General features: G+C 50.3%; 1 protein-coding gene across 1 annotated transcript; it reads right to left on the bottom strand.

Moving 5' to 3' along the window:
• Positions 1 to 975: 975 nt before the first annotated feature.
• Positions 976 to 11,950, bottom strand: Ap2s1 (adaptor related protein complex 2 subunit sigma 1). The gene is made up of 5 exons (XM_057762191.1): positions 11,802 to 11,950; positions 7,414 to 7,563; positions 3,001 to 3,114; positions 1,565 to 1,624; positions 976 to 1,375 (listed from the first exon to the last, which is right to left on the bottom strand). Exons 1-5 carry the CDS (start codon positions 11,802 to 11,804, stop codon positions 1,274 to 1,276), a joined length of 429 nt encoding a protein of 142 aa, XP_057618174.1. The 5' UTR covers positions 11,805 to 11,950; the 3' UTR covers positions 976 to 1,273.
• Positions 11,951 to 12,334: the final 384 nt, after the last annotated feature.

Raw genomic sequence — 12,334 nt, 5'->3', positions numbered from 1 at the left:
CTAGGCAGGGCTCTAGCCACGCCCCAGATCTTTTTACTTGAGATCTGGTCTCACTTATTTCCTTAGACGGGCCTTGAACTCATTCTTTAGCACAGGTAAGCTTTGAACGTGTGATCCTCCTGGCTCAGCCTCTTAAGTATCTGGTATTAGAGTAACCTGCCCCCAGGCCTGGTTTCAGGGCCATCTTCCGCTGTCACAATGGCCAGAGGGTCTACTGTGGTGCTCAGTGGATAGAAGCTGGAGTCTGCCTAGGCTAAGGATTATCACAGTAGGAACTGTCCCAGCCCACTTGGCAACAGGACTGTTGATGAAGAACTAAACTATATGTACAGTGCCTACATTCCCAGCAACCACAGGGTCTAGCAGGTAGAAACAAGCATTCTAGAACCACCTTCCAGGTCTTGAAATCAGCTCCACATCCACCTAACACAGGCAATCAACTTTGGTAAGTCTGGTCACCTTCCTGGACTCAGTCATGTCCCATGGAAAAAGGGACAATTAGGGTCCCTTCCTAATAATCTTGTAAGCACAAATTGCTCAGAAGCTGGGTGTGGAGGACACTGCAATCCTTGACCTTGGGGGCCAAAAGCAAGACTCCTCTCAATAATCCAGGGGCTCAACTAGACCTGTGGCTCTCACCTTAATCTCAGCACTTGGAATGGAGAGGCAGGTGAGTGCCATACCCAGCAAAGCTACATAGCAAGGGCATCTCTCAAAACAAAATAAAATCTCGGGGCTGCATATGTAGCTTGGTGCTTGGTACGCAAGGCTGTTAAGTCTGAAAACTGAGTAGGAATTTAGAGCAAGTTTCATGTGCTACCCCTCAGTGTTGGGAGCGCTTTGTGGGCAGAAGCAAGTCTAAAGTATGCTTAGGTCTCTGCTTTCCTTAGACCAATGAGATGTGTTGTTGACTAACTCATTGATGGAGCAAGCGCAAGGCTTCCTAAGGCTCCATGGGTCCCTGGGAAGACAGACAAGAGCTCAGAGGCAGCCGGACCAGGCAGGACCACAGATTTATTGGGGGCTGCACACACGCACACTCACAGCATCACACAACGATGGCACAGTTACTCAGGACATCAAGGTGGCCTTCTGCCATCAAAGTAGGGCCCAGAGGCAGTGGGTTGCAGCCTCCTCCCATGCGGCCTAGACCCTGCTGGGTCCTTCCTCTGGGGCAGCTGAGGAAGGGAAGGGGCTGCTGGGGTGGGCCTTGGGCCTGGCAGGGGGTGAGCAGGCAGGTTGGCCCAGCAGGCCGGGCTGGGCAGAGGCCACCTCACTCCAGGGACTGCAGCATCAGCAGCTGCTTCAGCACCTTCGTCTGGCTGGTCTCTCGGATTTCACCTGCCAGGAACATCTCGTCTACCACTGTGTAAACCTGGGCAAGGAAGGGAGGCCAGGAAAGCTGGAGTGAGGGAATGAAGGGCTGCTGCAGAAACCAGCCCTTGGGAGCCAAGTGTCAACCCTAAGCAGGAAAGCAGCATCAGGGAGCCAGGCAGATCTCTAGTGGCTATAGCCACACCCTCCACCCCATGGCTGCTTCTTGCCCATTTCCCCGAGAGCCTACCTTGTAGAAGTTGAACACCAGGTCCAGTTCACAGACATTGTGGAAATATTCATTTAATACCTGAGAGAGGAAGATGAAGAACAGTGATAAGAGACAGGCACAGACAGGCCTGGCAGACAGCTGACATGGTGGGTAACAGTGCTTACTGTGCAAAGCTGAGTTCAAACCCTATATCCCGAGCCGGGCGGTGGTGGCGCACGCCTTTAATCCCAGCACTTGGGAGGCAGAGGCAGGCGGATCTCTGTGAGTTCGAGACCAGCCTGGTCTACAGAGCTAGTTCCAGGACAGGCTCCAAAACCACAGAGAAACCCTGTCTCGAAAAACCAAAAAAAAAAAAAAAAAAAAACAAAAAAAACCCTATATCCCATGGCAGGAGGAGAGAACCAACTCTCAATGCTGTTCTCTGACGCCCATGTGTGAGCCGTGGCACATGTATGCCTGCATGCATACACATACCACAGACATTATATACACATATGATAATACTAAAATATGAAATAAGTCAGGCAGGGAGGCCTGGGGAATATAATGTGTTTGTCTAGCATTCATGAAGACCTGGGTTCTGTCTCCAGCACTGCATAAAACCCCCTTGGAGGACCACATCTGTATTCCTAGCATGTGGGAGACAGAGGCAGGAGGATCAGGAATTAAGGTCACCTCTAGCGATATAGCAAGTTTGAGGTTGGTCATGGCTATATGAGACCGTGTACCCCCCAAAAGAGGGTGTGTGCATGGGAGAGACAGCTCAGTGGTTAAGAGCACAGGTTGCTCTTCTAGAGGACTTAAGTTTGGTTCCCAGCACCCGTGTCAAGTGGCTCACATGGCCTTCTGTATCCTTGGGCACGTGCACACACGTCATACTTGTATGCAGACACACAAACGAAACAAAACCACAGTGGGTGGTGGAGGAGGCAGCTGTGTTGCCTGTCATCAAGCACTGGGGAAACCAGATCATGAGTCCCAGGCTATCCTGAGCTGCATAGTAATCTCACACAAACAGACCAGTTATCAAAGAGAGCAGACAGAAAGTGACAGAAGCAATGAGGATAGGAATATTGGGTGAGACAAGACAATGGGAGACCTCAACTGTGACATCAGACAAGGGACCTGCAGGAGGGCTCAGCCGGTGAAGGCACCTGCTGCCAAGCCTGATGTCCACGCACTGGAGCAGGCTGGAGCACCGCCTCCCACACGTCATCTTCTGACCTCCACACGCATGTACAGGCACACTCACTGACAGCGAGACTCATGTCAAAGGCAAAGTTGGTGGCGGATGTGCAGAGAGGGGAGAAGTTGGCTACAGTGGATGAGAGAGGTGATGAGGACAAGGTAGAGAGCGGAAGGACAGACCCATGCACACAGCAGGAGGCTGAGGAGAGGCCCAGTGGCCACCCCAGCACTCTGGGGTCCCCTAGGCTGGTACGTGACTGACTCACTTCCACGAAGTTATGGATGGCCTCGAGATAGGCCAGATTGTTATCGTTGACATCCACGCAGATGCAGAAGTAGAGGCCAGCATAGCGTCGGTAGATGATCTTGAAGTTCCGGAACTGTGGGCAGAAAGGAGTCGGGACTGAGCCTGGCGGAGGGGGCTGGATGCCAGCTGTTCCACTGTGTGTGTGACCCCAGCCCCCCTGTTCTGGCTGGAGGAGGGGCAGTACTGGCAGAGCCAGCTTTGGTTCATGACCCAGCAGAGGGTGACTCCCCCAGGCAGTGGGGTGGTGCCCAGGGTGGGCAGGGTTGGGTTTTGGTGGTTCAGAGTGGAGCCCTAATCCTTTCATCCTTGGAGTGGCGAGTTGACAGCTGAAGACGGTCAGGGGAGTTCCAGGAACAGAGAACAGACTGTGAAGGAGCCAGGCCAGGTACTGCAACCAGGCCCGGCAACGGGGATCCCAGCACTGGGGCTGGGGGATGGTAGGGGTGAGGCAGGAGGATCACAAGTTTAAAGAAAGTCTGTGCTCTGTAGTGGGCCCTATCTCAATACAAAGCAGAAATGAAGTTTCAGGCTTCTTTTTTAAAGACAGGCTCTACATGTAGCCCAGGCTGGACTTGAACTGGCTGTGTAGCTGAGACAGCCTTGAACCTATCTTCCTGCTGCACTTCCCAAGCTCAGGAGGTGCAGCAATACAGCTGGCTCAGAGCTGCAGATTCTGAACCGTGTGTAGCGGTGCAAACCTTATGTCCTAGCTACTCAGGAGGCCGAGAGGAAGGAGATCACTCCAGCCAGGCATTTCAGACCAGCCTGGGCAACACAAACAGACAAACACAGAAGTTTCTTATTTGGGGCTATTTTGGGTTTTAGAGTTTCAGGTAATGGAAGCTCAACTGATAGATTGTAAATATTAGATCAATGTTCACAGGGTTCACAAGTTAGACACCTATGCTAGGGGTAGACTTAATTCTATGTATTAATTAGCATGTATACTAAATAAAGACAGAGATGGGCAGGGGCTAGGGGCGTGACTCAGTGGTAGGGCACCTGCCTGGAATCCTCCAGTGAGGAGGGGCTGAGGGAGTGACTGAGTGACAGAGCCCCTGCCCAGCATGTAGGATGCCCTGGGTTCTGGTCTTGGCACAGTGAAAAGACAAAAGGAGGAGTGCATGGCTGACAGGCAGATATGGAGGTGTGCACTGTGATGTAGCTCATTAGGTAAATCCTGGTTCTCTGGGATGTGTGTGGAGCACCACCTGGTGGTAACTGGGGAGACCTGCATATTTTGTGGGTCCTGGAATTTTTACTAATTTTCAGCTCAACTCATTCTTTTTATTATTTCGCTTATCTATTTATCTATCTATTTATTTATTTATTACTTTTTGAGCTTCTCTATATAACTCTGGTTGAAACTTTATATACAGAGCAGACTAGCTTCAACATTTTTCTGCTCTTTCTGCCTCAGCTTCCCAAGTGTAGGGAAAACTGTCACCTCAGAGGCAAAGACAGGAGGATAGTCAGGGCTGGAGGTCAGCCAGGGCTACAGAGAGAGACTTTGTGGATATTGGGGAACAGCTCCTCTATAAAGTGCTCACTATGAAAAAAAAAAAAAGGAGTGGGGGCACATGTTTCAATCCCAGCGGCTTGCTGAAGTTTTCTGTCAGAGTAGACTAATAGGTGAGTCCCAGGCCTCAATGACAGACCACTATCTCAAGACACAAGGAAGCCGGGCGGTGGTGGCGCACGCCTTTAATCCCAGCACTTGGGAGGCAGAGGCAGGTGGATCTCTGTGAGTTCGAGACCAGCCTGGTCTCTAGTTCCAGGACAGACTCCAAAGCTACAGAGAAACCCTGTCTCGAAAAAGAAAAAAAAAAGAAAAAGAAAATAATAATAATAATAATAATAATAATAATAAAAAAGACAGGGGGCTGGAGAGATGGCTCAGTGGTTAAGAACACTGCCTGCTGTTCCAGAGGTCCTGAGTTCAATTCCCAGCAACCACATGGTGGCTCACAACCATCTGTAGTAAGATCTGGTGCCCTCTTCTGACCTGCAGAACACTGTATACATAATGAATAAATAAATCTTAAAAAAAAAAAAAAAAAGAGACAAGGAATAATACTCAAGGCTGACCTCTGGCCTCCAAATCCTGCCCTGCCACAAACTTGATGCAGCACAGGGCTAGGGTTACGGGCATGCAGCGCAGGGCTAGGGTTACGGGCATGCAGCGCAGGGCTAGGGTTACGGGCATGCAGCACAGGGCTAGGGTTACGGGCATGCAGCGCAGGGCTAGGGTTACGGGCATGCAGCACAGGGCTAGGGTTACGGGAATGCATTTTTTTAGACATAGTGTTTATATAGGCTATCTTGGAATTAAACTCACTATGTGGTTGAGGACGACTTCAATCTCCTTGACCTCTCTGCTTCTCAAGCACTAGGGTACAGGCACATGTGTCCATGCACGTGCTATGTTGTTCTGGTTTGAGCTCAGCACTTCATGCACTCCAGGTAAGCACATTATCAACTGAGCTTTATCCTCAACCTTTTCCCCCCTTTCTCTTTCTTTTCTTTTTTTTCAATTTTGAGACAAAGTTTCAGGTTTCAATCTGTAGTTCTGGCTGGCCAGGAACTCTCTATGTAGACCAGGCTAGCCTAGAACTAGAACTCACAGAGATCTGCCTGCTCTGCCTCCTCAGTGCTGGGATTAAGGACACGAGCCACAGGCCCAGTACCCACCAGGTTTCTTAAATTCATTGGCCATGTCCCCTTCGCCATGTAGTGTCGCATACTCATAGCTCCCAACTAGGATGGGGTTGACTTCAAGTGGCAGCTGCTCAGTGCTAGCCCAGTACAAGGCAGCACAGGAACACCGTGGGACAGGCTCGGCTTCTTTACAGACTCAAAGTGCAGGGGGTCTTGCGTTGTCCTAGACTGTGAGGACTTGGAACGAGATGGAGTGGTGGCGATTGGTCTGTGCTTCTTCACTGTCCCAGTGAGCTCCTGAGCCCGGATGTCTTCTCCAACGAATCAGAACTTTATTTCTGTTCCTCTCCCTTATTGGTGACTGTCACTCTCTCCTAACACCTCTATGGAATGAGAGCAGACACCTTCCTCCTGCTCTGCACCCCAACCTACTCTTTTGTGGGAGCATTGGAAGAGCACGGCTGTCCAGCTGGGAGCTCAAACAGAGCCGCACACCTCTAATGCGATGCTGGCTCATCACTAACATCTGCTGCCATCCACCGGTACCACCGTGAGGGTCTCCTGTTCTTGCTCCCTAAGGGGGATACTAGTCAGGTGTGGTGGTATGGGCCCGTAATCCCAGCACCAAGGAGGCTGAGGCTGCAGATTATGAGTTTCAAGCCAGTATGTGTTCCCTGCAACCATGGGTGGAGGCAGGAGGAATGCTTCAAGTTCAAAGCAAGCCTGGACTACACAGTGAGTTTCAGGCTAGCCTGGGCTACAGAGTAAGTCTCAAAAAGCAAAACCAAGGTAATTCAAACATTTGGGAGGCAGGGGCAGGAGAATTTGAAATTCAAGGCAGCCATTCTCAGCTAGATAGTGACTTTGAGGCAGGCTGGAAGCACCTGAGGCCCTCTTTTCAAAAACAAACAAACAAGCTGGGCAGTGGTGGCACACACCTTTATTCCCAGCACAGAGGATCTCTGTGAGTTCGAGGCCAGCCTGGTCTACAAGAGCTAATTCCAGGACAGGCTCCAAAGCTACAGAGAAACCCAGTCTTGAAAAAACAAAAACAAACAACAGAAAGTCAAATTAAATCTAAAATATGGCCAGCAGGTAAAGGCGCTTTCCAAGCCTGGCCCCTGAGATCTATCCTTGGAGTCCACATCAAGGTAAAAGGAGAAAATGACTCCACAGAGTTGTCTTCTGACCTCCAAACACGTGTATCCGTGGCATTCAAGCTCTACCACAATAATAAACAATACCCAAACCTATGGGAGATCCTAGAAGCTTCTGCCAACCCACGCCCCACTGCTCGGAAACCCTTCTGTGGCTCAGGACCTCAGCCACACTGATTTTCCCTGCAGGCTCACCCTGGAACTCTGCACCTGTGCTTCTGCCTCAGGGCCTCTGCAATGGCTGTTCCCCCGGGGCCTGGAATGTTCACTGGTCTGAAAACTTCTCCTACCCACTCAGCCCTTTACATCTTGGCTGAAAAGTCACCTGAACAAAGTTGTGGCTGTTGAGGACCCAAAGTCAAGTCCTCATGCTGTGCAACAGCACTTTACTTACTGAGCCATACTTCCAGCTCCTGAAAAATAAAAAAAACTAAAAGCATGCGGAGTGGATTAATAGAGGAGAGGAGATCTGGGCTGTGCTGCTATAGAGGTGGGCAGGAGGCAGAGGTTCCAGGGAAGTAGGGGGCTGAAAGAGGGATGGGAAAGGTGTCAGTCACCTCCACAAAGTTGGTGTGCTTGGCATCTCTGACAGTGACCACGGCGTGCACCTCCTCGATCAGCTTCTGCTTCTCGTCATCATCGAACTGCATGTACCACTTGGCTAGGCGCGTCTTGCCTGCCCGGTTCTGGATGAGGATGAAGCGGATCTAGAGCAAGCAGGGGAGGAAGCGAGAGAGGTATGAACAAGGCTCAGGGTGGGTACCACCAGATACCCTATAGGGAAGATGGTGGGGCCCAGGATCTCCCTGTAGCCAGCTTTCTATGGCTGCCTCCCTGGGCCCTGCTGGGTCACACCAGACATGGGCTTGATCCATGTCCCTGCAAGCCCCTCTTCCATTGAGCAGCTGACCAAGTCCCAAGCTTTAGTTCATCTTATATGCATCTTGGAAGCCATTTCCTCACCTTCAAATCAAGTTTCCTAAGATGCCCCAGCTTATCAGAGACGGGGGGAAGCACCCAGGGCCTTGTGCAAGCCAGGAAGGAATTCTCCTGCTGAGCCACACCCCAGCCCCTCACTGGGGGATTCTAGGCAGGGGCTCTACCACCGAGCCACGCCCCTGACAGGGGAATGATAGGCATTAACACTGAGCAGCAAGTTATTAGCCAAGCTCAACAATGGCTAACTAGGTACTCAATGTCTGTATTAAGCCTTCTTGAAGCTGAGGATTACAATCTACTCCATATACTTGGGGGGGCGGGTGCTTGCTTTAGCCACCAAGCCATTTCTCCAGCCTACTTACTAAATATAATTCACATGTCAGCTGACTTTGCTGGTGCTTGATGGAATCCCAGCACCCTGGAGGCAGAGGCAGGAGAATTACTATAAGTATGAGGCAAGCTTGGTCTATATCCTCAGTTCCAGACCAGCCAAGCCTACATATCATGACCTGGTCTCAAAAAAACATAACAAAACAAAAATCAGGCACCAGAAACTCCACCTGCCAATGTTCTAAGGCTAATTTAGGGTGACCCCTTAGTCTCTTCACAGCTGTGCAACTGTTACCACCAAGTCTAATATGTACTTTCCCTCCTCTCATTCAGATCCTCCTACCTCAGCCTGAAGGCACGAAATTACAGCCCTATCCCGCCCACTTCCATTCCTTAGAGCCAAATGCTATTCCACTGGATAGATCTCCAGCGTTTCATTTCTTCCTTCTCCATCTGATGGAAAACTGGATAGTTTCCACTTCTGGGCTACCGTGAAAAGTGTTCTACAAGTCCTGTGTGTGTACTCCTTGTTTTGTGGCTGCAAACCTAGGAGCAGGATTGTATGGAAACTGCCTATCCTTTCCAGGAAGTGTTACACTGCTTCCCAAAGCACCTGGCACTTGTTTGTTTGTGTGGAGGTCGGAGGATTTTGAGGGTGGCCATTTGCCCCCTCCACCTTGGGTTCCTGGTAAAACTCAAGTCGTCAGGCTGACTGGGTTTCGCTGATGGAAACAGGGATGGAACCTGGGGTCTCACACCTGCTATGCAGAGTAAGTGAGCCTTGACATTTAAGTATGGTAATTGCTTGGGGCCTCAGAGTACTGCAAGCAGTAAGTCATGTATGACATCCACCCACGACTCAGACCCCACACACTCTGTGTTAGCCTGATTTTTTTCTGTCTGCCTCAGAAGTTGGTAAGTAAGATCCCAAAGCACTAGGTCACCTGTCACAGGGCAATTCTGAAAGCTGAGTAAGTCAAGCTATCATTCCAGCTTTTTGGGTGGCGGAGGCAAGAGGACCACAAGTTCAAAGCCTGCGTAGGGAACTTGGTGAGACCCTGTCTGAAAATAAAGAAGACGGACTGAAGAAACAGACAGCTTGCTTACAACGCTCAAGGTCTGGTACTCAATCCCCAGTACCACAGAAACGAAACAACTGGAGGAGTTAAAGTCACAAGTGCTTAGCACAGCACTCAGTACCCACTGAGTCCTCAGTAAAACTAGTATTCAATCACATAGCTACAAGCATGCATTCCTGAGCTGGAAAAGCATCGTAGTACTATTAGACAGTGGCTATATGCTCATGGGCAGAGCACTTAACTTCCAAAGGCCTCAGCTTCCCCTTCTGTGTAATGGACATAAACGGGATTCCCGCCTTCATTAGAGTAATGAGCAGGGTAACACCTATAAGAGGTGCATATGCATCGTAAACCATAAAACCCAACCTCCTAGTAGCATTACAAAGTGTGTTGCCATTTCACTTTCAGAAACTCAAGTCCAAGCCAGATAGTGATATCCATTTGCAATCGCAGCTACTGTGAAGGCTAAGACAGGGAGGTTGGGAGTTCAAGGGAAGCCTCAGTTACCTGCAAGACCCTATCTCAAAATGAAAATAAAAAGGGGGGGGGCAGAGAGATGGCTCAGCAGTTAAGAGCACTGTTCTTCTAGAGGTCCTGAGTTCAATAGCAACCACATGGAGGCTCATAGTCATCTGTAATGAGAGCTGATACCCTCTACTGGTGTGCAGTCATTCATAATAAATAAATCTTAAAAAGGAAAAAAGTAAAAAGAAAAAAGGGGGCCAGTGAGATGGTTCTGTGGGTACGGGTCTACAGGCCCGGAGACCTGAGTGTGATCCCTGAGACCCACATGGTGGAAGGAAAGAACTGCCTCCTGCAGGTTGCTTCTGACCTCCACACACATAATGTAAAATAACTAGCACAGAAGAAAGGGCTGAAGTATAGTTCAGTGTCAGGGTGCTTGACTACCACGCACAAGGCCCCAAGTTTCATCCTCAATACAACAACAATAGGAGGAGGAGGAGGAGGAGGAGGAGGAGGAGGAGAAGGAGGAGGAGAGAGAATGAGCAGAGGGGAGGAACAGAAAGGAAGGAGAGAGAAACCACACGGTTGGAGATTTAGCTAAGGGCAAAGTACTTATGCAGCATGCCCAAGATCCTAGGTTCAGTCCTCAGCACTGAAGAAAAAAAAAATTAAAAAAGAGAAAATCATGGTTTAAAGTTTCCCTACTGGGAAGCCTGGCTTTGAGCCCTATCTGTCTTACACAGGCACGCTCCTGCCCATTTTACAGATGATAAAGCTAAGGCCCAAGGAAAACAGATATCACAACCAGAAAGCAGAGACAGCAGCTGTAAGTCTTTACCCTGAGCCCTGTTTTCTTTATGGGCCTTCACTCCCCAAGCCGTATTCTTCACTCAAATCTATTTGCCTTACCCAACCTAAGCAGAGAAACGGGAACAGGATGTTACAAGCTCCTTCTAAGAACTCCTTTTGCTGAGCCAGGGAAATCCAGTTCTGGGCAGCCCAGGGAGGCAGGCAGGCTAAGGCAGGGCCAGGCACAGGCCCACAGGGGAAGAGCAGTGGGAAGGCAGGGCCGAGCTGAGCCCTCTGTGTTCTTACCCACCACCCAATACTTCTTTTGGTTTCCCCCAGTGAGAATCGTTCTAACCCCAATCGAAATACAGCCGAGAAGCCCCTTGTCCCTGTATCCATCCACCTCAGGGAGCTTCCCAACCATCTCCCCTGATGTTCCCTGTCACGCAAGCCCCCCCCCCCCGCCTCCTGCCCCCTCCTCACCCCATGAAGCTTCTTCCAGCCTTCAGTACAAGCATCCCTTCTCCCTTTCCAAGACTGGTCTCCCTTGTTACAAAGGTCAAACTGAGTCTCCAAGTCCCCTATTCCTTGGGCGAAGACTCATGTCCTGTTCTGACATCCCCCTACTATTCATCCTATTTCCCAAGTCTCCATCCAAAGAACTCTTAGTTCCAAATGCCCCATCTGGGAGGTGGTGGTCTCCGCTAAATCCATTGCTCGGTCTTTGCTCCCAATACCCCCTATGTCACATCTCCAAGCCTATTCTGCACCCCAGACCTCTCCTCTATAGCACTCTGTTCAGCTGCTCCCCATTCTCTTCTAGATCCACTCTCTACTTTCAAAGCCCTCTATCCTTTTGCAGCAACCTAATCCTACGGGGGCCGACTTCCGGTTTCCAGGGTCCTCTTCCTCCCTTGAGGGGGTCTCTCCCCCTGGCCATATCTAACTTGTCCCCAACACTCGCGCTTCCTAAAACCAGCTCCTTCTCCATAAGGAAGCCTCCCAACCCCCTCTGTAGAGTCTCTAGTTCTTCTCTATCATGCCTTCCTCATCTCCAATGTCTTCTCCCGCCTCTGTAGTTTCAAAATCTTCCCCAAATGTCTCCCACCAGGACAGTCCTTCCCTTAGGCACTTCCGTTCGTATCCTCTTGCTTGGAACCCAAGCACACCCCACAGTGAAGCATTCAGGCCCCGATCCCCCTTTCCGACCCCAATTCCGAGAGCCTGAGTTCGGCCCGGACCATCCACGGCAGGGGGAAGCTTGTCAGCTCCGAATCAAAACTCCGCAGTCCGTGCGTGGACCTCCCTCAGCCCGTCCCAAGTACAACGCTCCCCCTCATTACCATGGCGACCCCTGTTCGGACCCCAAAGGCCCGGGTCCCGCAGAAACTGGGCGGCTCCGAGTTTGCTTGCAGTTGTGGGGCCCAGGGTTAAAGCTTACTTCCGGCAGGAGAACACGCCTTCCTCCTCATGCACAGCCCTCTGGGAGTTGTAGTTTAAACTATTGCGTTGGCGAGTAAGGGCCGCCCGGGTCGAGACGCCTTCCCAGCATACTCTGCCGTTGTCCTTTTCCTATCCAGAAAGCTAGCCTCCAAGTGCATGCCGGGCTTTGTGCATAAAGATCTCTGTATAATGACAATTCTCAAAGGTTAAAAATGGGCGAAATGAGGGTTGCATTTCGGGAAATGAGGTACTACGGCTATCCACTCACCTCCCTATCCCAAAGTTCCCTCTCAAGGGCATTCTGGGAATAGTAGTTTTTCTTTTGAGTTTTTAAAATTTTCACAATTTCATTCATGTGTAATGTATTTTGATAATATTCCCGCACTACCTTCTATTACTCCCTTCTTTCCCAAATTCCTACTTTCATGTCTTC

The sequence above is a fragment of the Chionomys nivalis genome, chromosome 2, assembly GCF_950005125.1.
Source record: "Chionomys nivalis chromosome 2, mChiNiv1.1, whole genome shotgun sequence".
NCBI classification, from domain to species: Eukaryota; Metazoa; Chordata; class Mammalia; order Rodentia; family Cricetidae; genus Chionomys; species Chionomys nivalis.
The sequence above is the reverse complement of the archived record's forward strand: the minus strand, read 5'-3'. Positions and strand labels throughout refer to the sequence as shown.

What these genes read in the sequence shown, in the direction of transcription:
- Ap2s1 (XM_057762191.1), bottom strand. An exon ending in AGCACACCAACTTTGTGGAG is followed by an intron (nt 3,115 to 7,413) that starts GTGACTGACACC and finishes TTCTGCCCACAG; the next exon opens with TTCCGGAACTTCAAGATCAT. An exon ending in TGGTGTTCAACTTCTACAAG is followed by an intron (nt 1,376 to 1,564) that starts GTAGGCTCTCGG and finishes TTCCTTGCCCAG; the next exon opens with GTTTACACAGTGGTAGACGA.